This window comes from Mus musculus, chromosome 11, assembly GCF_000001635.26.
Source record: "Mus musculus strain C57BL/6J chromosome 11, GRCm38.p6 C57BL/6J".
Classification (NCBI taxonomy): domain Eukaryota; kingdom Metazoa; phylum Chordata; class Mammalia; order Rodentia; family Muridae; genus Mus; species Mus musculus.
In genome coordinates this window covers 85,124,271-85,150,187 of record NC_000077.6, presented here as the reverse complement: position 1 = coordinate 85,150,187, position 25,917 = coordinate 85,124,271, and the positions used below count along the sequence as shown (strand labels likewise).

Below are 25,917 nucleotides of genomic sequence, written 5' to 3'. Positions count from 1 at the left end.
TACTGATGTTCAAGACTTATTTCATGTCCATCACATTAAAAGAACTTTTTGTTTGGAAGGAATCTGGCTTATAGGGAAGATACAAGAGAACAATCCAAAGACTACATATCTAGAGTCAAAGAAACTAACAGTTCTTTCATTGTTTTTAACCATATGAGTTCTCTCTTGGTATTTCTTTTTTTTTCTTTTTTAAAAAATTATTCTTATTCTTATTCGTATTCTTCTTATTATTATTATATGTAAGTACACTGTAGCTGTCTTAAGACACACCAGAAGAGGGCATCAGATCTCATTACGGGTGGTTGTGAGGCACCATGTGGTTGCTGGGATTTGAACTCAGGACCTTCAGAAGAGCAGTCATTGCTCTTACCTGCTGAGCCATCTCACCAGCCCCCATCTCTTGGTATTTCTATCACAGTATTTCTACTGATTAAAGCAGTCACATGATCCTACCCATGCTCCAGAGATGGAAAAATAATTTCTATAAACCTATCTTCACAGAAATGTATAAATATGTTTAAAAACACCCTTTTTTCTGAACTATCTTAAAGTATACTGCATAATGTCTTTCCTTCTAAATAAACTCAGTATAAACTTATTAATAACAGGATTTTGGTCAAAAGCACTCAGGAAGAAGGTAGGTTGTTACTGACAGTATTTATGGAGATGATTTCTCCTCCCCTTGAGGCTCTGCAGCACTTTGTGCCTGTTTTAATGGCTAGAATGCAGCAGAGGTGATGCTGGGTTGACATCTCAAACTAAGTCTTAAAGGCAATGCTGTGCCCCACCCCCTATCTTTCTCAACCCCCTATCTTTCTCACCTCAGCAATCCAGCCACAATATGGTGGGGCATGAGGAAGCACAGTAGGCACAGCTATCTAGCTAACAGCTCCAATTATGGTCTTAGCTGACAACCAGTATCAAGTATATGATTGATTCATAAGACCCCAGTTCCTAGCTCTCGACCCATCACGGCTAACAGTACATGGGACAGTGGTTGGCTAACCCCAAAGAGCCTTGATCAATTGGAGATTCATAAGCAACATAATTTTTTTTTTTTTTTTGAGACAGGGTTTCTCTGTGGCCCTGGCTGTCCTGGAACTCACTTTGTAGACCAGGCTGGCCTCGAACTCAGAAATCCGCCTGCCTCTGCCTCCCGAGTGCTGGGATCAAAGGCGTGTGCCACCACGCCCAGCTAAATGTTGTTGTTTTAAAGGTAACTTTTTTGTGTGTGCAGCAATGATGATTCAGAAAAACACAGAATTTTCTATTAGAATGTGATTTTTATTTCAGAGGCAGGATTAAGCTGGATGTTGCCATTTATGCCTGTGATCCTAGCACTTGGGAGGCTGAGATTGAAAGACTGTCATGTGTTTGAGTCTAGTCAGTATTATAGAGACCCTGTCTCAACAAACAACCTAAGAGGATAAAAACTAATGCTGCCGCAATGAGGATGAAAACAATTCTGTTTCCCTATCAGGACATATGCACCTTTTGAGAGTCAACTGTTAGAATGGAATTCCTTATATCAGTTTGTATAAGACATTTGAGCTAATAAATGTACACAATGACCTGTTAACTACCATTAAAGCCTGTCCTTGTTTTTCATTCTGTATTTAGAAAAACTAGATGATTTGGAATAATTTAGCAGCTTTTAGCCAGAAAGAATACCCATTAAGAGAGTGTCTTAGTGTTTGTTTCGACAATACACTATGACCAGAAAGCAAGTTGGGGAGGAAAGGGTTTATTTGGCTTACACTACCAGATCATAATCCATCACTGGAGGAAGTCAGTAAGCAGCACCATGGTCTCTGCATCAGCCCCTGCTTCTGGGTTTCAGACCTGTTTGAGTTCCCGTCCTGACTTCCTTCAATGATGGATTATGATCTGGAAGTGTATGTCAAAATGATAGTATATGGGCAGAGCTCCTAACGAGGGTACAGTTTGTTTTGGTGGGGGATACTTGAACCCTTTTCTTAAGGACTTTTTGGGATAATATCTACAGGCTACTACCTACCTGCGCGCTCGCGCGCGCGCGCGCACACACACACACACACACACACACACACACATGTCCCATATGCATGTGAAGGTCAGAGGGCAACTGGTGGAAACCAACTCTCTCTTTTGACCTTACGTGTGTCTTAGTATTGAACTCATGTCATCTAGGGTTGATGGCAAGTGTCTTTAACAGCTGGGCTATCTTAACCAGCCTAGCACCTTATTTTTTGAATGATGTTAGGGTGTATACCTAGGACTTCCTGTCAGGTGCTGCCATTGACAACTTAAATGTCACAGCAAAGCAGAAATCTGACAAAAACCAATGAAACACTTGAAGTCTGTAAGCATTCAACTACTTACAATTCTTAACAAGTGTTAAGTGTACCTTGCTAGTTAATAATGGACTTTGTTCTATAATTTGCTTTAATAGATAGCTTTGATTTTGTCTGTGCCAAAGGCAACTCTGATGAGAATAAGCTGCTCTGAGTTCTCTTTTATATTCTGTGCCTTCACTCATAATTGTTCTTGCCCTTTATTTGTTTTCCTACCTTACTGGCTTTATATTCTCAATCGTCTTTCTAGTTCCTCACCCTCCAGAATTCTGGTTATTTTATTTTATTGAAACAGGGTCCCTCTAGGTAGCTGTGGCTGTCCTGGAGCCACAGCTACCTAGAGCACACCAGGCTGGTCTTGAACTTACAGAAATCCACCTGTAATTATCAGTGCTGAGGTTAAAGGTGTGTGCCACTATTCCCAGCTCAGAACTTTTCTTGTTAAAATCTCCAATTACCAGGTCAGTATGGTGACTCACACATGAAATCCCAGCACTCGGTAGGCTGGAAAACTGTAGTGAATTTGAGCCCACTCTAAACTATATAGTAAGTTTCTGGCTAGCCTGAACTAGACTGAGACTCTGTTTCATAGAACAAACAAAAAATTCCATTCCTTTGGGAGAAGACTATGTCCTTTGAAATCTTTTAGACAGATAGATATCTTTAAATACCATCAACTTCTAATGACTTCACTCAGATTTCCAACCTGGACCTTTTCTTGCTTCATACTTAAAACTCTATTCAAGCCTGGCAGTGGTGGTGCATACCTTTGATCCCAGCACTCAGGAGGCAGAGGCAGGTGGATCTCTTCTCTGTGAGTTAAAGGACAACCTGGTATATACCCCCCTCACACACTCCCCCTTGCACACACACATACACAGAGCAGGGTTGGGGAGAGTGAGTTAGTTTTAGAACAGCCAGGGCTACACAGAGAAACTATCTTGAAAAACAAGATAAAACAAACAAACAAACAAACAACCCCTCACAAAACTCTATTCAAAATCTCAACTTGGATGTCTAATTAGGTAGAGCTTCTGCCCTTGAACCATAAACTTTCTCTTCCCATTGTCTTCCTTACTTCACTAGCAATCCTATCCCTCAAATTACTGACACCATTAACTTTTGAATAATCCTTGACTATTCACCCATCCCAATCTATACTCTGGACACATTCATATGACATTTATGTGTATGTGTGTGCTAATGCACAGAGGCCAGTATGCGTCTTCTATTACTCTCTGCCTATTCCTTTGAGGCAGGCTCGCTCTCTGTACTTGGGGCCCACCTTCACAGCTAGGCTAGAAGCCAGTGAACGCTATCAATCCACGTCTCTACCCATGTTAAGAGTTGGGATTCCAGGTTTGCACGTGATGCCCGGCTTAGTATGTGGGTTCTGGTATCTAAACTCTGATTGTACAGCAAGTACTCTTAACCACTGAGCCATTATTTCCAGCCCAGTTGGCTTTTACTACAAAATATCTGGAATACAACCTTTTACCCATAAACCTCATTGCTTGAAGGCAGTGGAGATGACATCCTAACCTTGTTTTTTCTCTTCTCAATCTAGATTCTGTGTTTGTGTATATATACTGGGAAACGTATTCTTTTAAAATATCTGATCTGTGGATATAGTTCAATGATGAGAATCCTTATCTACCAAACCCAAGTCTTGGGTTTGATGCCCAGCAACATTAAGAAAAAAGTATGACATTTTTTCACTAGGAAATCTGCAATAGCATCCTAGTTTCTGAAGTGTAAGAGAGAAAGTCTTATGAGGAATGACCGATATTCATTTCCCTCGCCGCAGCCATGCTTGCTTCCTTGTTGATTACAGCTGTCAAATGCATCGCTGTTTTCCCTTGGCCATCTACAGGACTTTTCACTTGTCTCCTTCATACTTTAGCACCCTGCCCATTTCTACTTTACATTGTAATTCTAATCTCAACATTTTCTCTCTCCTCTGGAATTTTTCCCATAGAATTTCCTAACCACTATTAATTTTCTCAAACTTTTTTTACTACTAGAGCTTAAAATCTATGTGGGAAGTTTTACCTTGCTCAGTTCTAACATATAGTATGCACTTTGGCTTTCTTGGCATGAATAAAAGGCTGATTCCTTATTTGTCCTTTAAGAGTCACATCCCACAGGGTTTCTTCCTTGACCCCATTCCTTTGATTTGAACCTCTGTCTACTGCAGGTTCCCACACTGCCCTATACTATTCTTGGTTATAGTAATTCCAAAGACAAAACAACACACACACACACCCCTCCCTTCTGGGGCTGGTGAGATGGTACATTGGGAAAGATACTTGTACCAAGCCTAACAACTTGTTTGATTCTGGGAATCCACATGGTAGAAGGAAAAATCTGATTCTCAAAAGTTGTCCTATGATTGCAACAAACCCAACAGGAGCACCACAGCAGAATCAGGCTTGCATGCATACACACACACACACACACACACACACACACACACACACGCAAACATGTATGCACAAAATTAAACCAGAAAACATTTTTGTATTATGATTTAGCACGCAAAATTTTCTTTATATATATTAAAATGAATTACTTTCAACATTCATACTAAATGTGGGAAAATACTAAGTAGGTACAAGTGAAGGCCCAGTCAACATCCTTTTTATTTATTTATTTATGTATATGAGTACACTGTAGCAGTCTTCAGACACACCAGAAGAGGGCATCAGATTCCATTACAGATGGTTGTGAGACACCATGTGGTTGCTGGGAATTGAACTCAGGACCTTAGGGAGAGCAGTCAGTGTTCTTAACCGTTGCCAAGCCATCTCTCCAGCTCCCAACATCCTCTTTTTTACATTAATTTCCTTCCTCCCTTCTAGGAAATCCACGTTTGATTCTCTTCTTTACCTTTACCAGAGTACTAGAACTTACACAGGACTGCCAAATTTTTTTTTGTCCAAAATGCTATTTTCTGGGTTTGTTTGTTTGTTTGTTTGTTTGTTTTTTGAGACAGGGTTTCTCTATGTAGCTCTGATTGTCCTGGATCTCACTCTGTAGACCACGCTGGCCTCAAACTCAAAGAGATCTGCTTGCCTCTGCCTCCCAATTGTGAGCTACTACCACCTGGCTTATGTCTTATTTTCTAGCTTTTTTTTTTTGTTTTTGTTTTTGTTTTTTTGTTTTTTTGAGACATGGTTTCTCTGTGTAGCTCTGGCTGTCCTGGAACTTACTCTGTAGACCAGGCTGGCCTCGAACTCAGAAATTCGCCTGCCTCTGCCTCCCAAGTGCTGGGATTAAAGGCGTGCTTTTCTAGCTTTTAAGAATCTATTTAGAGGAAAATACTAGGATGGATTGGGTTTTGGATATTAATTATTGTATCAAGCAATACTATAAAAAATTCACCTATTATGTAACTTAATTTCCTAAGTCCTTTAAAGATTCTAGTAATTTTTGTCTTTATTTCCACTGGAGTTACCTTTTTGTAAATGGGAACATATCTCAGCTTTTTTTTTTTTTTTTGGTTTTTCGAGACAGGGTTTCTCTGTGTAGCCCTGGCTGTCCTGGAACTCACTTTGTAGACCAGGCTGGCCTCGAACTCAGAAGTCCGCCTGCCTCTGCCTCCCAAGTGCTGGGATTAAAGGTATGTGCCACCGCACCTGGCATATCTCAGCTTTTTTTATGTGTATGTGTGTGCCAAGTGTAGGTGCTAGTGGAGGCTAGAAGGCACCAAATTCCCTGGAGGTGGAGTTACATAGGTGGTGGAAACTGAACTCAGATCCTCTGGAGAGCAGGAAGTGCTCTTAAACATGAAGCCATCTTTTGTGGTTTGATAATTTGTTCATTATTATGTCCTTGAGTGTCAGGTTAATTGTTTTTGTTGTTTTTGAGACAAGTTCTTACACAGCACAGACAGGCCTAGAACTGAATATGTAGCTAAAGATAACCTTGAATTCCCGATCCTTCTACCCGGTGCCACCATGTGCTAAATGACAATGGGATTTTACAAGTGTAGGCCACACACTCCACAGCACAATAGTTACTGATAAAGATTCAGAGCCTAGGAAGGAAAGATAATTAGAAAAACAAAATACATGCACTGGCATTTTATGCACGTTTAAAAGAATTACAATTTAAAAAGAACAAGGATCATTGTACAGAAAAAGTCTGATACAGGAATGGATGAAATAACCGCCTCTGCAGTTCAGAATGTAGACTACAGAGGTTGTATATAAGACTATAATGTTATATACAGGGAAAATATGGTGTGTGCAGTCATGAGCAACGCCTACCTTTAGGGAGTAAGACTCAGTGAAGCAGTGCAGTTTACACTGTAGACACTTGAATACCAAGTTGTTTTTGGGGCCGGGCGGTGGTGGCGCATGTCTTTAATCCCAGCACTTGGGAGGCAGAGGCAGGCGGATTTTTGAGTTCGAGGCCAGCTTGGTCTACAAAGTGAGTTAAAAAAAGTTGTTTTTGGAGACAAGGTCTCATCATTTAGCATCATTTACATGGCTGGCCTGGAACTTGGAATTTCGCATACCTTAGCCTCTTGAGTGCTTGGGTTAAAGGTGTGTTCTACTGTACTCAGCAGAAAATATCTTGAAATGTATTATCTGCATAAAATAGTTGATGTACTGCAAATACAATTATAATACAAGTGTTTTCATCTTTAGGCTATGTAAACTATAAGGTAAGAAGTCCATAATACTGAAAAATCAATTCACTTACTGGATAGTCAAGACTTCATAGGGCACTGGCCTCTCTGGCAGTCAAGTTACTCATAGATCAGGTTGATCTACCCTTCTTTATTATATTGGCTTATCTCTATTGTAGCTATGGTTTTTTGGCAAGTACTACAATGACTCTGACCTCTTCTTATGTCATTCTCCAGGAATAAAAACTAAAGAACATTGTCATTTACGTTGCCCTCTCATAAGCACAAATGACACACTAATCTCTCATGCTTTAAATATTTGTATGGATAACCTTTTCACAGGCATGTAATTACAGCTAAAGGAATGGTTTCCTAAGTACAACTTAATGCTTAAAGTGAGGTAGCTGGCTAACTCTTCAATGGATTAAGTGAAATTGAACAAACTAAATGATTAATAGAATTCCTTCAGCATGACAGGAAGACTATATTTTCTGCATCATCAAACATAAGTATTGTATCAATTTTAAGTTATAGGGAGACGGTTAACATTTGACTACATGATGTGATACAAACCAGAGGCGGGTTCTTATCCCAGTTTAACATTTAAAATTCTCATCAGACATAACTATTCTCCCTGCTTTCTTTAATAATGTGTAATAATGGAATGAAACATTTTTATGATCTTCGGGACAAGCTAGGCCTGTATTCCAAGAATAAAATCTTTTTAAAATATACATTGTGTTTTAAGACAGGACATTGTTATGTATATGCAACTGGCCTTGAACTTTGTGATTCTCTTGCCTCTATGGCCCAGGTACTGGAATTATAGGTGCAAGCAGACACTCCCAGGAAAGGACAAAGTCTTGAAAGTTTTACGCATTACTTTAAACTTGATTAAGTTTTAATCTAGTCTTCCCAGATGTTTTTGTGGCAATTAACTCTTAATTCAAATTCTAACAAAAGTCCCAGCTTTCGAGTGGGGTAGTGCCACAAGGGGAGAAAATAATTTGCTCTGAACTAATTCAACTGTGCAGTTTTACAGCCAGACCCGTGCTTAGTAAAGTGAGAGCATCTTAATGTACTATTTGATAAGGCGGCAACGCATACTGTATCTTGCATCTGAACTCGTAAGGATTTTTGCTCCTCACAGCTGAAAGCTTTAGTTTCCCTTCAAAATAATCTATTTCAGAATTCATACTGTATAGGATGACTGTTTTGTCTGAGGCTACACTGAACGGATCACATGGAAATGAAAGGGTTTGGATTATATCCTCAACTTCCTGATCCATGGGCTTTTAGTACTACAACTAATCTCAGGTCTTACTGAGTGCCTCAGAGAACTGGAAAAGGCAGTGTTGTGACTAAGGCTACCACGCTGGAGATCTGGTCCACCAGGAAAGTAGAGAAACACTTTTCGCTGGCAGGGCATGTGACTATCAGTCGGCTTCAGGAACTGAAATCATTTTTTGCCGGGCCTAAATGATCTAATTGGCACCTCCAGTCTCCTCAGATCAAACAGCTATTGTTTTCAATGTTTCCTTATTGAGAAGCTTCATGGCATGACTTTCTTTTTTTTTTTTTTTTTTCTGTTTTCTTTTGCCAGTATTTATTTTTATTTTTATTTTTTTTTCCATTTTTTATTAGGTATTTAACTCATTTACATTTCCAATGCTATACCAAAAGTCCCCCATATCCACCCACCCAATGGCATGACTTTCATGGTGAAGACAGATACACATCAGAGTGAAAATGAAATGGGAACCAGGTGTGGGGCATAGGCTTCCAACATCTGGAGGCAGAGACAGGAGGACTGCCACAAGTCCCAGTCCAGGCAACTGCTAGAACTTGTCTCACTGGTTCCCCCACCCAGAAAAAGGAAATGGAAAAACATTCCATTGTGTTTATACACCACATTTTGTTTACTAACTTATGACATTTATTTTTAACGTTTTGACTATTGTATATACTATAAATGCTGAGTGCATAAATAGCTGTTCACACATCCCTTTAAAGACATACTTCGGGACTATATACTGAGAAGTGGAATTGCTGAACCACATGCCTGATATGCTACAACACAATGAGCCATGTTAAGTGAAATAAGCCAGTCACAGGAGAAATGTAGTTGCCTTGATGAACCAACATTACTGTTGAAAGTTTCAGTTCTCTACTAGATCAAGTAGTCCTGAAGATAAACTAAGACTGAATAACGATGTAAATGTTAATGCTACTAAATTCACACACACACACTATATACATATGTATTATACATAAAATATATGTATTTTAAAGCAAGCTACTCAGTTTTGAACTGTCTCATTTTTAGAGGGCAAGTGTTTGGTTGAAGCATGAAGGTGGCAGGGCTGGGTGTGGTGTTTCTTGTAGAACCAGTACATGGGAAACTGAGGCACGCGAATCTACAAGTTCGAGGACAGCCTGGGTTACAAAGCAGAACCCTGCGTCAGAAACAAACACCCAAAACAAAACATCTAATGCGGCTTAAAAAAATTGGGGGAGGGAGGCAACAGGTTCAGAGGGAAAAATGGACCAACATAGTGGCTTGGGCCTCTGAAAGAAAAGCTAAGGCAGCCGCGTTTGGAGAATGGGAAGGCGTAGAAAGTAAAATACTGCGACAAGGTCCACTGCCCTGTCCTGAGGCTCCATCTCTAGAAGGAAAAAGAGGTATCTTCTCAGAGAAGCCGTGAGTCTCATCTTCCACTTCTGCCAACATCCCCCGAACGTTAGGGGTCCCCCGCCTGCCCGCTCCTTTTGTCGCCCGCACCGCTTTCCTCAGACCCCCCCTGCTCCCTAACATTCCCCTAGTCTTCCAAGGTGGGTCGCGGCCACCGCAGCACCAACCGTCATCGCTCCGGCCCCGCCCGTCGAACGCCAGAACGTGGGGGGCGGGAAGACCCGTCCTCGGGCGCCCCGGAAGTCACTGCCCTCTTGGCCAGCTGAGCGCCGCGGCGGGATTCGAGGCCTAGGATTGGCAGGAAGATAGGGATGACGTGCTACGTGTGGCGAGGCCGCCCCGCCCCCCCTGCGCGCTCTTAGCGTGGGGTGGGGCGGAGCGTGGCCCCCCGGCGGCCATTACCCGGAACCGTCCCGGGCCTTGGGTCAGGTGACCCGCGGCGGTGCTGGCGGGAGGGCGGGGTGGGGGCGGAAGGGAGGAGAGGAGGAGTGAGGCGAGACGCGAAGGGAGGAGAGAGAGGAGAAGGGCGGAGTAGGAGGGAGGGGAAGGGGGCGGGGTGGGAGCGGGTCACGTGACTCGGCATGGAGGCGGCGGCGGCGGCCGGGAGGAGTCGCTGGGGCAGAAGCCGCACTTGTTAGTGTTGGGGGAGGAGGGGGCCGGGGACGCCGACACCGTCAGCCGGCGACGCCGCGAAGGAGGCGGGAGGGGGGTGGGGGCGAAAGCAGGCTCCGACCCCCGGCCGAGGGGATGAGGGGAGCATGGGCGCCAAGGAGTCACGGATCGGATTCCTCAGCTACGAGGAGGCGCTGAGGAGAGGTGAGGGGGAGGGGTCGAGTGAGCTGCGGGGAGGCCAGCGCGGAGCGCCCAGGGGTGGGTGGCCGGAGGGAGAGGAGGCTGGGGCGTGGGGTGCCTGGCGAAGGACCCGGGAGGCCAGCCGTGGGAATATCGAGGGCAGGGAGGTGGAAGGGGAAGCGGGGTGTGGGAATTGGGGCACTAGGGGAGGGGGCGAAGCTTTGGCAGTGACGGGGGTACCGGGCGCTGGCTGGCCATTGCCGGTGCACTCGGTTGGCGTTGTTATCTTGTTTAGGTGCAGGGAAGCCCTGACCATCGGTTCTTGGGTGGCTCAACCCTTCCAGGCCCCCTCATCCTTCAGTGCCATTTTCTCATATCACTCTTTCATTTAAAAAAAAAAAAAAAAGCCTCCGACAACATCCTAATCTGGTTTCTAACAGCATTGGCTGGAGGAGAAGACAGGGCGTTCTGTTTTGCTCCTGGAAGTCCTTTTCTATTAGGGAGCCTCTGGTTTTCCCAGGGTCTTTGCCTCTCTGTTGAGGGCGATGACTATCCTTCCATTTACTCCTGCCATCCTTCACCCTTTGAGCGGTTGACTTTGATTAAGAACGACCTGAAAGTGAAGTTGTGTTTAAGGTGAGAACAGATTAGACAGCTGATGTTCATAAGACCTTGTCTTAGGTTTCCTCTCCTCGGACATTGATCAGACGGTTTTAGTACACTTGATTCCCAGTTCTTACCCCCTCGCTCCCTTAAAATGGCATTCGGAAACCCAGCATTGTGATACTGTATTACAGCTCCCTTCAGAGACTGGCCTTGCTGTCAACGGCTGCTGCTCTTGGCTCTGATTCACACTGTGTTGTTAATAGCCCCCAACCCCCTACCACTTACTCTGATACGATTGTCAGTGTAAAGCTCGTGCTAACTGGAAGTGTCTTGCACAGTTTATGGCCGGAATGTGACTTAATTTTTCATGACTGAGATTTGAGAGTGTGTCTGTGTGGTGCTTGTAGTTCTCTTTGATGTTTAATGGATTTTCTTGGTAAGAAGTGAAAAACATTAAGCAGATTAGTGGCCAGACATTATTGTTAACAGATTTCTAAGACCAAAATAAATAAATAAATAAATAAATAAGTAAATTCAGTCATGCGCCAGGTGTTTTTAGTAGCTTGGGATAGAAACTTAAAATATGATGAAAAAGACATTTTAAAGTGAGGATTTAGAAATGAGATCTAGTTCATATACAAAGAGAAATAAGTTCATTGGACCCACAACCTAATAAACAGAAAATAAGATACAGAATTGTAGCTGCATCAATTTTGGGGCTGAGCAGAATAGCGAAAATACACCTTTTAGTGGTTCTTCCTTACCATATCTGCATGATGATTATTCTTTTTTTTTTTTGTTTTGTTTTGTTTTGTTTTTTCGAGACAGGGTTTCTCTGTGTAGCCCTGGCTGTCCTGGAACTCACTTTGTAGACCAGGCTGGCCTCGAACTCAGAAATCCACCTGCCTCTGCCCCCCCAAGTGCTGGGATTAAAGGCGTGCACCTCCACCGCCCGGCTGCATGATGATTATTCTTAAGTACAATCTTACTTGAACTTTTTCTCTCTGTTTCAGTATGAGAAATATTCCAAATTCTTGATTTATTTCCAACCCTAGTAGACCAGTCACTTCCTGAATTCTGTTGAGCTTGACAGGTCTGGGGGCAATTAGTCTATGGCTTACATGGCATGAAATAGGGCACAGTCAAATGATTTACAGCTGTTCAGAAGTGTTCCTTAAGTTTAAGGGTGTGAATACCAGTGATATACCTGGCGTTAAGAAATTCTAAAATTAAACTTTTATTCCAGCTCTTGTTGATTTACTTTATATCAAATTAAGATTGTGTATTTTGTTTTTTTGAGACAGGGTTTCTCTATGTAGGCCTGACTGTCTGAACATCATTTTGTAGATCATGCTGGCCTTAAACTCAGAGATTCACCTGCCTCTTCCTCCCAAGTGCAGGATAAAAAGCATTCAGCACCATGCCTTGCAAGACTGTACATTTTAAAATATAAATGGAATCAATACATTTAAAAATGATCTGGTGAAAGGTTTTTGTTTAACGTGTTATGAAATGTGCCCGTGAAATTTTAAAATGCATATTTGAAGAAGTATCAAGGTATGAATTAAAGTCTTAGTTGTTTGAATGGGTTTGTTTTTGTCAGGTTTTTTTTGTTGTTGTTGTTTTTTCGAGACAGGGTTTCTCTGTGTAGCCCTGGCTGTCCTGGAACTCACTCTGTAGACCAGGCTGGCCTTGAACTCAGAGATCCGCCTGCCTCTGTTTTTGTCAGTTTTGCTGCAGGGAAATTAAACCAAAGAGGAGCAAGGTGATAAAGTAGTTTCTAAGTGTAGGCTGGGGTATGTTTAAAACAGGCAAATTAGATGTCAGACTTTAACTACAGAAAGATTTTGTAAGCTTTTGCTGAATGGTTTGAGAACCTTTTGGGGGTGCCTGAATAAATAGGTACTAATACCTGCATCAGTTTTGTTTATCTGTTTACATTGGATAAGGTGAGTTGGGGCAAATAGGATTTGACAAGTATAGAACAAGCCTCATAGAACTATTTGACCCTTTGGCTTTAATTTAAATGAGCATTGCCTACTACCTGTTCATAATTACACAACATTAAAAAGAAATCTGATGCATTAATGCAAACAAGAAATATCAGGCAGTTTGTCTAGTAAAGTGGGGCCTTGACTACAGTGTTAGTGACAGATGACACTGGACTTGAGTGAGAGGCCAGTCTAGTCTGTTTGAGGCTCTAGAAATCAGGATGAATTTTGGGTTTATATCCTATTTTGCCAGATTGCCAATTATTTCAACTTTTACTTTTCTGAAAGTATATAGTGTTAGACAAATTTTAGAAGATTTTTTTTGGCTGATATCATAAATATCTTGAGTAGCATATAAGAGGCTTAACTTATTAAAATGTTTGTATTATATTTATTTGTATGTGTTTACTTGCCATAGTGTATTTATGGAGGTCACAGGACAATTGGGACTCAGGAGTCAATTGTCTCACTGTACCATGTGGATCCCTGGATCCCAGGGAGTGAACTGAAGTTAGCAGGTTTGACAGTGATCACCTTTATCCTCTGATCCGTTTCACTAACCTAGCTTGATTTTTTTTTTCATTAAATTACTTATTTTTATCTTATGAGCATTGTTTGGTGTTTTGTCTCTCCCCCTCTCTTAGAGAATGCATGTGTTATCTAAGGAAGCATGCCTGTTTGCATGGATACTGAGAATTTTAAAAGCTTTGCTTGACATGTCTATTTTACCATGTTACATCAGTTTATAACTTGTGTGTGTTTTATGTATGTGTATTGTTTTAGACAAGATCTAACTATGTAGACTTTCTCCTCCTAGAACTCACTATACACACCAGGATAGTGTTGAATTTACATAGATCTGCCTGCCTCTACCTGTTAGTGCTGGGATTACAGGTGTTTACCAACAGGTCTGGGTTGTAGTTTCCAGTCCCTCCCACCCCTCCTTCTGTCCCCTCCACCCCTGCCCCCCCCCCCCCCCCCCCGTGTGTGTGTGTGTGTGTGTGTGTGTACCTGAACTTGGATGGGTAGGCTAAGGACAAGTTCAGGTGTGAATCTTACTCAGGTGCCTTTCACCAGTGTGGGGCTCAGTGATTAGGTCAGTTATCAAAAGTCTCAGTTTACCACCTCCCGTTACTGGGCTTACCAGCACAGTCTACCACGTATAGCTTTGTTACTTGAGTATTGGGATGGGTTCTGTACTTTCATGGCCATCACTTTACCACCTGAGCTACCTTCCTAGCGCTTGAAGCTTGCATGTTCTTGGGTTTTTTGTTTGCTTGATTTTGTTTTTTTGTTTTTTGTTTTTTGTTTTTGAGACAGGGTCTCTATGTAGCCTTGGTTGTCCTGGATTACTGTATAGACAAGGCTGGCCTCAAACTCAAGAGATCTGCCTGCTCTGCCTCCTGAGTGCCGGGGTCAATGGCATGTGCCACCACCACCACCACCACTACCACCACCACCGGGCTAAAACTTGTATATTTAAAAAAACGTATCCTAAGTCTTCAGAGCACAACAATTAAAAAAACGCTGGATGAGGGTTGGGCATAGTGGCATATGATTTAGGAATTGCAGTACTCAGGAAACAGAAACTCTGTGAGTTTGAAGCCAGCTGGTCTATATAGTGAATTTTAGGCCATCAGGGCTTCACAGTAAGACCATATCTCAAAGAAAAGTTGGGTGATAAACAATTTAGAATTCAAACCAAAATTAAATATTTTCCATAATTATTTCTTCTTTGCACCTCCTCCCTTTCATCTTTGTGGAAACAGGATTATGCTTTATCCCTGTTTGAATCAAGAATTGACAGATTTAAAATACTCTTGCCTTTAATCTCAGCACTTGGGAGGCGGAGGCAGGTGAATCTGAGTTCTAGGCCAGCATGGTCTACTGAGTGAGTTTCAGGACAGCCAGGGTTATTAAACAGAGAAAAAAAACCCTGTCTCAACTCCCCCCACTCCAAAGTTTTTGACTGTATAGAGAGTATTGATTTCTTAATCCTTTCTTAGTGCTGGGACTTTAACCTGGGACCTTTTGCATCTAGGCAGGGCCCTAACCCTGAGGGACTCTTCTAGCTCTGCCTTTTTTGATACAATCTTATGATGTAGTGCAGGTTGAACTTGAATTTGTTAGGTTATCTACACTGGCCTCTAGCCCTTGGTTTTCCTGTATAACTAACCTCCTGAGTGCTAGGATTACAGGTTGAGCCACTGTGCACAGCTGTGGAATCACTTTTTTTTTCTTTTTCTTTCTTACAGCAACCGACCACTGCCTGGCTTAAATATGTGATAGAATTATACTATTTTCCTTTTTCCAGACCCTCCTACATTCCCTGTACTCTCAAGTTCATGGCCTCTTTCTTCAATTTTTATTGTTATGTGTATGTGTGTGTATACATGCATCTGAAAAATATATATCCTGCCAAATCTGTTATTGTTTATATGTGTATGGTTTCAGAGCTGACCACTTTGTTGAACCAGTAAAAGGGCTTATCCTTGGGAAAGGCTCATTCTTCCAGCAACCATTAGTTACCTGTAGTTCTTGGTCTAGAGGGTGATGGGGGAGGTGGACAGATAGAACCCTGTGAAATTTTCTTCCTTCATGTTAACATTGATATTGCCATTGTTCTGGTATTGTCTATGAGCCCATTTTTAGAAGCAACTGGTTTACAGCTGACTTTTGGTATTTTGGTGCTTACAGTCTTTCCCTTTTCTTTTTCTTTTTAAAGATTTTTAAAAATTTTATGTATGTAAATACACTGTAGCTGTACAGATGGATGTGAGCCTTCATGTGGCTGTTAGGAATTGAATTTTTAGGACCTTTGCTCACTCTGATCAGCCTTGCTCTGGTTGGCTCCTGCTTGCTTCGGTCAACCCCTCTCTCTCAGTCTCTGCTTGCTATGGCCCAAAGATTTATTTATTATTAGTAGTAGTTAGAAGTACATTGTAGCTGACTTCAGATGCACCAGAAGAGGGTGGTTGTGAACTACCATGTGGTTGGGATTTGAACTCAGGACCTTCAGAAGAACAGTCAGTGCTCTTGCCCACTGAACCACCTCACCAGCTCAGTCTTTCCCTTTTCTCTTCTCTTCTCTTCTCTTCTCTTCTCTTCTCTTCTCTTCTCTTCTCTTCTCTTCTCTTCTCTTCTCTTCTCTTCTCTTCTCTTCTTTTCTTTTGAGACAGGGTTTCTCTGTATAGCCCTGGCTGTCCTGGAACTCACTCTGTAGACCAGGCTGGCCTCGAACTCAGAAATTCGCCTGCCTCTACCTCCCGAGTGCTGGGATTAAAGGCGTGTGCCACCATGCCCGGCTAGTGTTTCCTATTTCTTGATGCTCTCTGAGCCATGGATGTAGAAGCTATGACACATACGTTTGGACTGGGGTCCCCATAATCTGTTGATCTCTGTATTGTGTCCAGTTGTGGTTTTCTGTGTTTGTCTTTATTTGCTATAGAGGATTCTTTGAGTAGTAGTAGCTACACTTATCCAGGAATGGTAGCTCAGCACAGATTGACATTTTAGTGTTCCTTTGCTCATTTTATATATGTGTGTGTATGTGTGTGTATGTACACACATACACACACATAACGTACATACACACACATACATATATGCCTTACTTTTAACTAAACAGTGGTTAAAAATAAGACACAGAAAAATAAAAAGAAAAATAACTAAGTCACTCTCTATAGGATTAAATGGCCTGGGTCAATAATTTTCACTAAAATGGATGTGTAACATATCCATAAGGAGGACTTTCGAGTTTGCTCAGCGGGTAAGAGTACTGGTTGCTCTTCCAGAGTACTGGTTGCTCTTCCAGAGGTCCTGAGTTCAATTCCCAGCAAACATATGGCTCACAGCCATCTATAATGTGATATAATGCCCTCTTCTGACATGCAGGTGTATGTGCAGACAGATTTATTTTATTTATACATAAATCTAAAAAATCTATAAGGAGTGGGAATAAAACATCAGAGTTTTAGTTATAATTTGAAATATTTAGTAATGTACATAATTATTAAATACTATTTACATATATCATTTATAAACTATATATATAGTATCTTTAGTATATTGATAATTGATAATAGTAACTTTAGTACTAGAGAGATGTAGAATGTGGGTTAATGGCCATGATGGCTTGGAAGTACCATAGCATTGTACTCATTTTCTCGTATGTGCTCAATAATTACCTGTAAAGAATTTACTTTCTTAGTCTCTTAGAGGTTAGGTTTGTAGACAGTGATTTAGCATGGAGTAGTTGAAGTTCTAAGTATGGTTTTGCTTGCCAAACTTCTCAGTGTTAATTGTAAACTTTTACTAGATTAATACTACCTATGATAAAATAGTAGGTAGTTTGCCATAATCCATCATTCTGTAAGGGAAAACTGAATTTCACAGTTGGTACCTTCTGTGGTGCACTAGTTTTTGTTTGTTTGTTTGTTTGTTTGTTTGTATTTGTATGTTTGAGACAGGGTCTTGTGGCCTGGAGCTGAATATAGCTAGATCGCTAGCTTATCTAGCCTCCTGCTTCTGCTGGCTACATGCTGGGATCACCGGTGTGTGCCACTTTAGCTAGCTGTAATGCACAATTTATTCTCTTCTCTAAAAGTACCAATCTTTCATCACCTGAACTTGTTAAATTCATTAGTAAACTCTTTGGTGTTAGCACTGTAAAAGAAAAATATAGAGCAGTTTTAAATTAATGTGCTTCTATAGCATTCTCTATGGCGTTACAGAGGGTGTTGCTTCTCCCTTTATAGTCTCATGCATTTAGGTTATGTGAGTGACAAAGAGGAGATAAATTCACTGATGAAGCCGGCAGTTTAGAGCATGAACATAATGATGTGACATCATTTGCTGGTCAGTGACCTTCCCATTTATTAAACTAGACAGCTGTTGTTTGTTTTTTGTTTTTCATTTTCTTTCTTAGAGTTTATTTACAGTGACAATACTCAGGGTTGCTTTTCAAAATGATGTGCAATTTAGAGTTGGGACTGTGATGCCTGACTAATAGCCACAAACTTTCTCTGGAAAAGGGAAATTTTTGGCACTTGATTATATGCTAAATCACAAGAGAAGTTAGGGAATTTTTTTACTATTATTGAAGCAACAATAAAAGATCTGCTATCACTTGAGAAGTAGAGATAAAGGCTGACAGTTTGGTAGTTGTAATATTAAGCAGCTGTAATGGTGAAGGGATTTTTACTTGTGAGTTAGAAGTTGGTGGTTTGAGCGACAGGAACAGTGGTACAGACCTGTAATAGCACTCAAGAGGTTAAAGCAGAAGGTACTAAGTTCAAAGTTAGCTTGGCTCACATAAGCAAGAGCCTGTTCCAGTTTAGTGGTTTATAGTGGTATTTAAAAGACCAAGTAGGACTGGCAGGGTTTTTTATACTGTATCTAGGAAGCATGACTTCTCTTTTCAGGACTTGTTTATGCTTCTGCTTTTCACATTTCGACCTCATGGTATTTGTGTTTGGATTGAGCTATTCCATCTCTTTCCTGAATGCCAATCAGTGTGGATCTTTACAGAGTTAGTGGTAGGTAGTTAATTATTGACACAGATGCTTGATAAAGCTAGGTTCTTTAGAATGTACTATTATAAATAGAGACCTAAATGTTCTAAGACCTATTCAAAGATAACCAGCATTCAAGCCCAGCTCTTAATGCCTTTCTTTATTAGGAATTTAATAATCACTAACATGAAACTTTCAAGTTCACCAGTGGTTTTCAAGCTTTTCTACGACTTGGGATCCATGATACTAAATTGTTTTAAAACAAAATCATACAGAATGTGGTTTTACAGTGGAGGTTTTATAGCTTCTTTTCCATTTCTTTATAGAAGGTGGTTGTTTAGTTATCTAATATCTATGGGAAAAGCCACTTAATTGTATTTTTGTGGTGTGTCAAGTATTGGACTTGCTTGGCCTTTTATGTCTGGGCAAGTGCTCTATCACTGAGTTACATCCCAGTGCTTGCTTTTTGAGACAAGCTCTCACTAAGGTGCCTGGGCTGCCTTTGGAATTGCTGTCCTCTTGTCTAAATCTTTTGAGTTATGGTATTATTGGTATATGTTGTGATATCTGGCAGAATAAGTCTTTTAATATTCACTGTGGTTGACTTGATAATGAAGTATGAAAAGTTCTGGAGAAAATTCCTTTGTGGAAAGGATTCTTTTATTAAAATAGGCCTCTTTTAATCTCTCATGACAATAAAGGGAATCATTGTCCCTACCCTGTTGTTTATGGCCAAAGTATAGACATGCCTGCATATCTTTAGTTCCTCTCTGCTCATCTTGTTCATTTGGTGTCCTTTCTGTTGTTTTCTGCCCAGCTCTCCTACCCTCTACCTCTCCTCTATCTAGTTTCAGCTGCCATTGTCTCACAATATTGTCTCACAATAGCCATTGTGGTCTTAAAATCCAAGTCTTGTAATTCCTCCCCTTCTGCCTTTTTTCTTAAATGTATCCCAGGTTAGTTTTGAATTTTGAATTCTTCAGTGCTGAGGTTATAGTCTTGCACCACAACAGATTATAAATTCGTTATTTAAAGCTTGTTAGTTGCTACTTGAGGGCAAAAATGTACCTCTTATAATGAGCTGTAATGCAGTTTCTTCTTGAAACTCCAGCCTGTTTATCCACCCCCATCCCTGCTCCCCAAACACACACACTCATTTTTGAGACTTAGTCTCACTTTGTAACCAAGGCTGGTCTGGCACTCTTTTTTTTTTTTTTAATTTATTTTATGTATGTGAGTACACTGTAGCAGTACAGATGGTTGTGAGCCTTCATGTGGCTGTTGGGAATTGAATTTAGGACCTCTGCTCCCTCTGGTTGGCCCCGCTCACTCCAGAAATGGGCATCAGATCTCATTACAGGTGGTTGTGAGCTACCATGTGGTTGCTGGGATTTGAACTCAGAACATTCGGAAGAGCAGTCAGTGCTCTTACCCGCTGAGCCATCTCACCAGTCCCTGGCCTGGCACTCTTATGGACTAGGCTGACCTTGAACTCACAGAGATCTGCCTGCTTCTGTTTCCTGAGTACTGAGAGTAAAGGTGTTCACCACCACTCTTGGTTCTACTACTTTCTCACTTATTTATAAACATTACGGTGTTTTGTTTTGTTTTGGTTCTTAAAGCATAGTTCTAGCTTGCTGCCTTTGTATTTGTTACTGTCAGATAGGAAAGGCTGTTTACTTTTGTAATTGTTTTGAAGCAGGATCTCATGTCACCCAAGATGGCATCTTTGAGGATGACATTGGACTCCTGATTCACCCTCTTCCTTTTTAAAAATAAGTGATGAGAATTCTTCTGTGTTGTTCATTTGTCTTTTGTTTAAGACAGACATTTTTTTTTCTGTGTAGTCCTGGCTATCCTGGAATGTTCTATATCTTTGCTTAGACCAGGCTGTCCTTGAATTCAAAGAGATACATCTATCTCTGCTGGGACTAAAGATGTGGTTTTTGTTGTTGTTTTAAAGATTTATTTAGGGCTGGTGAGATGGCTCAGTGGGTAAGAGCACCCGACTGCTCTTCCAAAGGTCCAGAGTTCAAATTCCAGCAACCACATGGTGGCTCACAACCATCTGTAACAAGATCTGACTCCCTCTTCTGGTGTGTCTGAAGACAGCTACAGTGTACTTACATATAATAATAAATAAATCTTTAAAAAAAAAAAAGATTTATTTATTTTATGTATATAGGTGCTCTGTCTGCATGCATATCTATCTACATACCACAAGAGATCATCTGATCCCATGAGACTACAGTTGTAGATGGTTGTGAGCCACCATGTGTGCTGGAGTCCAGATAGAATACCAACAGTTATAGTGATGTTCTTTGTGTACATTATTAGAGATTGTCAGATATTCTTACATCTTTTCCAGAAGTTTTTATCTTTCACATTTTAATATATTTATTTCTTTACTTTTTGTGTCTATGCACTTATGAACAAGAGTGTGGAGATCAGAGGAGAACATTTGAGAATTGTTCCTCTTCTTCCACCATGTGGCTTCTGGAGACACAGCCAGTACGTTGTCAGTCAGGGTGACTGCAAGTACCATATCTACTGAGCCACCTGTAGGCCCAAGCTTTTCTTTTTCCTTTTTCTTTTCTTTCTTTATGTTCCCTTCCCTTCTTTCCACCTCTTTCATTCCTTTTTTGTGATACTGGTGATAGAGCCTTTCCCACAAGTTAGGAAAGTGTTCTACAGTTCACTCAGCTGTATATCTCTCCCAGAAGTTTCTGTTTCTTGGTAGTAGGTACTTTACAACTTAATATATTAGAGGAAACATTTTCTATACTCTGGGCTGATATGCCAGTGTGTGTGTATAAAACTTTGCACACATTTTGAACTTTGAGTGGCTTTATTTAATAATGGATTGATATTGTGCATTAAGCACTAACGTTTCAGCTACTTCAGTATAGGACAATTATAGTAAAAATTTCCAAAGAAGTTAAGGTTTTAATAATTTTTTAAGAGCATATTCCTTTTCATAAGAAACCAGATATAATTGGCAAAAAAATTGGGTGTATGTGAAATACAGTACATATTCTAATTTATTGTTTTTATCAAATATATGAAGTTAACCTAGAAATTAAAGATTTATTGGAAAAATTACAGTAGATAAAAATAAATGTTTTCTTTTAATTCAGGGCCCTTACACATGCTAGGCAAACACTACCCTGAATTACTTCTCTAGCGCCTCTATTCTATTGATTTTATGATCTACATCTATATCTATATCTATCTATATATACACACATACATACACACACATACACAATATATATGAAATATGTATATTTCACAACCAATTCTAGCCTCTAAAGGTAGCTCTAAGTTTGACTTTATATGTAGGGTTTTCTTAGCTCTTCTGCACCTCAAAGAAGGGGAAAATAATATTAACAAAGATATTTTCTATGCATACTTCTTGGTTTACATATATGTATTTAATCCTGTAATAAAATCCCAACATTGTGCTATATGTTTCATAGTATAGATATTGTGCTATATGTTTCATATTTTTAGATAATTCCTCTACATGGTCAATAATAATAAAAATGTTAAAATTACTAAGGTGAAAAGTAAATCTCCAAGTATGATGATGCATATCTGAAATTACAGTATTAGGAAGCTGAGACAGGAAGATCTAGTGTTAGAGGCCAGCCTGAGTGACATAATTACTTAGACTATCCCAACAACAACTGGCAAAATCGGGCCATGAGAGGGCTCAGTGGGAAAAGCACCTGCTGTCAAGCCTGAAGTCCTGAGTTTGTTCTCTGGGACTCACACAGAGGAAGGAGAGAACCGACTCTGAAATTGTCCTCTGATTTCCACACATGTGCTGTGGCACACATGTACACAAACAAATAAAATGTAATCATTAAAATAATTTATGTTATATGTAGGAAGTTAATTGATTTGCATAGTAGTGTGGGACTGTATAAAGAACCTTACAGTGTAAGGCTATTCAGAGTTATAATTAATGGGAAAAGTTACTGTTGTCTTATTTTTGAAAGCATTAAAAGTGGTTAGAAATGTTACAAATGTATAGGGAAATTAATTTTTTTTTTTTTTAAGATAAGGTCTCATTGTGTAACCCAGGCATTCCTGGAACTGACTGTATTTTCCAGGCTGGCCTGGAGCACAGAATAATACTCTATCAGTCTTCCCCAGTACTGAGACTGTAAGCTACCATACCTGGCTTGTGTTTGTTTTGAAATCTAAAATAATATAATACATATTGAGTGTCATTTGTGTTCATGTACCTTTCTATATTTATATTAGCCTTTAAGATTAATACTTATAAGCCGGGCGGTGGTGGCTCATGCCTTTAATCCCAGCACTTGGGAGAGGCAGGTGGATTTCTGAGTTCGAGGCCAGCCTGGTCTACAGAGTGAGTTGCAAGATAGCTGGGGCTACACAGAAAAACCCTGTCTCAAAAAAAAAAAAAAGATTAATACTTGTTTTTATTTTATGTGTATGGAAGCTTTACTTGCATGTGTGTGACCCACATGTGTGCCTAAGGAGGACAGAAGAGGGTGTCAGACATCATAGAACTGCAGTTATAGATGGTTGTGGGTGTTAGGAATCAAGCCAGGTCCTCTGGTATAGCAACTGGTACTTTTAATCTCTGAGCCATCTCTCTAGTTTCAATCTAAGGTGGTTTCATTTTCAATTTCAGTGTTGCAAAAATACTTTTGACAGTTCCTTTAATGTTGTTTGTCCCAGCATTGCTACCTCTTGTCACCTTCATACTCTTTCCCACCTTCCTTTTCTTCTAACCACAGACCTCACTTACATCAAGATTACCTTTCACTAAGTCCCTCTGGCTGTATACTAAGAGTCTTGGCTTTCTTGACTGTATTTTTCATGTTTGTTGGGCTATTCCCTTTAATTTTAAAATCACATTTTATTTGTGTATGTGCCACGTGTACATGTGGAATGCAGAGAATGGCTTGCAGGAATCAGTTCTTGTGAGTGGACACATTAACCCACTGAGTCATGCTTGCCCTTCTCTGTCCTTTGAGGTAGAGTTATTTCCTGGCCTAGAGCTTATCCAAGTAGAATAGGTAGAGGCGATCTATCTGTCTCCATCTCCCCAGTTCTGGGTTTATAAACTAATGCTATCCTATAGCAGTAGGCTTTTTATCATGGGTTCTAGGGATTGGGCTCAGGTCCTCATGCTTGCTGACAAGACATTCCTGACTGAGTCCTCCCTCTTTTTTTTTTTTTTTTTTTTTTTTTTTTAAAGAAAAAGTTGTGTTTTGTTTTCTTTTTTTCACTTGAGTTTATTTAATAGGTTTGTTTGTATGATTGATTTTTTTTTTTTATGGTTCTTCTTTGTGTGTTTCTGTGGGATTGTATTCTTTTTGTAAATTTTGGGGGTTTAGTTTTTTTGTTTGTTTCAGACAGGGTCTCAAATGTATCCTTGGCTATCCTGGAACTCACTATGTAGAACAATAGGGCTGGCTTCTAACTCCTGCCTCTGCCTTCTGAGTGCTGGGATTAAAGTTGTGTGCCACCATGCCTGGCTGGACTTAGTTTTTGTAAGGCTAGCATTTTTTTTCAGGTTCATACATGAATGCTTTGTGTGTGAACTTATTAATTATATGTTTTAATATAAATGAAAAATCTAAAAGTTGAAAACATTTAATATGAGTTTATAGAACTATTTGATAGCTCTTTCATTAGTGTGTAAGGGATTTGTCTGAAGGATTTAAGATATTTAAGCTTATCCTTAAGGAATTCTAAATATTCTAATACAGATTTGAAAAATACTATGCCAATCTTTATTCTACAGAGAAAGTCAGAGAGAGTTTATTTTTAAACATTTTGTTTTTTTGTAACAGGGTCATTCTGTGTAGCTTTGGCTGTCCTGGATCTAGCTCTGTAGATCAGACTGGCCTTAAACTCAGATTATCTCCCTCGGCCTCCTGCTTTATTGGGATTAAAGGGACATGCCCTGAAATACTGTGTTTAAAATTGCATTTTATTTATTTTCTGTATCAGGAGGTAATGGGGTGTACCTGTGCCCCAGCACATGTTTGACTGTCAGAGGACAGAAGTTAGTTCCCTGCTTACATCATGGAGAACTCTAGGTCTTCAGGCTTGGCAGTAGATGGATGCCTCTACCCACAGACCTATTTTGATGGCTCCAAATACTATTTTTAATCAGTATTATATGTATATTAAAATATTAAAAATAAATATATTAATAATAAAAATAGTAAAATTGTAAGATTTGTTAAATGAGAATGTAGAATGATCCCCTGGGTAAACGTATAGCAGTGCATGCTGAGTGACCTAAGTTCTAGCTCTAGAACCCATGTAAAAGTGGAAGGAGAAGGGGCTGGAGAGATGGCTCAGTGGGTAAGAGCTCTGACTGCTCTTACAGAGGTCCTGAGTTTGGTTCCCAGCAACCACATGGTGGCTCACAACCATCTGTAATGGGATCAGATGGCCTCTGAAGATGTGCGTCTGAAAACAGCTACAGTGTGCTCATATACATAAAATAAATATTTTTTTTTAAAAAAGTGGAAGGTGAGAACCAACTCCACAGAGTTGTCACTTAACCTTTCCTAGACTCTCATGGGCATGTCCTGTTTCCCTGTCATAATACACAGACACATACAATCCGTTTTTAAAATTTTAAGTGAGAACCAGTTTTCTCTATGTCTTGGCATTTTCTTGTTTTTCTGAGGAGACTGTTATATATTTTCATAGTTGGACTCTGATATTTGATATTGGTTGTATTTAGATTTGGGTATTTTCTGTTGGTTCTTTTCTTAGAAGCTTAAGAATAAAACTTATATTTCTCTTTACCCTGCACTACTTCTCTCCTCCCTTCCCCTACTACTTCATTCTAACAATAGTGGCATGGTAGCTTTAGTTAAATAGTCATGTTTGCCTTATAGAATGTTATTCACATGTGAAGTTAGGTTAGCAAGCTCTGATTACCTTTTTTTTTTTTTTAAAGATTTATTTATTTATTATATGTAAATACACTGTAGCTGTCTTCAGACACTCCAGAAGAGGGCATCAGATCTTGTTACAGATGGTTGTGAGCCACCATGTGGTTGCTGGGATTTGAACTCTGGACCTTTGGAAGAACAGTCGGGTGCTCTTACCGACTGAGCCATCTCACCAGCCCTCTGATTACCTTTTTAGCTCATCTTTTCTTTCTCCTGGAGCTAATATTTGTTGTGGTTTTATTTACTTTTATTTGGTATTCCTACTTCAAACTTTAACTTACTCATTGCACCTTTCAATGATGTCTTATGATTTATAATCCCAGCACTCAGGAAATAGAGGCAAGCAGTTCTCTTGAGGCCAGCCTGGTTTACATAGCCAGTTTCAGGTCAGTCAA

The 25,917-nt window shown here is 40.2% G+C and overlaps 2 protein-coding genes across 7 annotated transcripts in view; one reads left to right on the top strand and one right to left on the bottom strand.

Moving 5' to 3' along the window:
- The window catches only part of 1700125H20Rik (RIKEN cDNA 1700125H20 gene), a 40,982-nt gene extending 30,967 nt beyond the window's left edge, over positions 1-10,015 (bottom strand). Inside the window, exon 1 of one of the 2 annotated variants that reach the window (XM_030246376.1) lies at positions 9,829-10,015. Coding sequence is in view for 1 of the 2 variants with exons in the window: in XM_011249281.3 (XP_011247583.1) it covers positions 9,829-9,834 (6 nt within the window). In the remaining variant the exon portion in view is untranslated. The remainder of the gene's footprint in view (positions 1-9,828) is intronic. The other variant, XM_011249281.3, reaches the window with a different exon arrangement.
- Positions 9,907-25,917, top strand: part of Usp32 (ubiquitin specific peptidase 32) — a 155,845-nt gene continuing 139,834 nt past the window's right edge. For 2 of the 5 annotated variants that reach the window (XM_030245970.1, XM_030245969.1), the window contains exon 1: positions 9,907-10,085. Coding sequence is in view for 3 of the 5 variants with exons in the window: in XM_011248990.1 (XP_011247292.1) it covers positions 10,420-10,477 (58 nt within the window). In the remaining 2 variants the exon portion in view is untranslated. Of the gene's footprint in view, positions 10,086-10,145; positions 10,478-25,917 lie in introns of those variants that run through there. The other 3 variants (XM_011248990.1, XM_011248991.1, NM_001029934.1) reach the window with 2 other exon arrangements.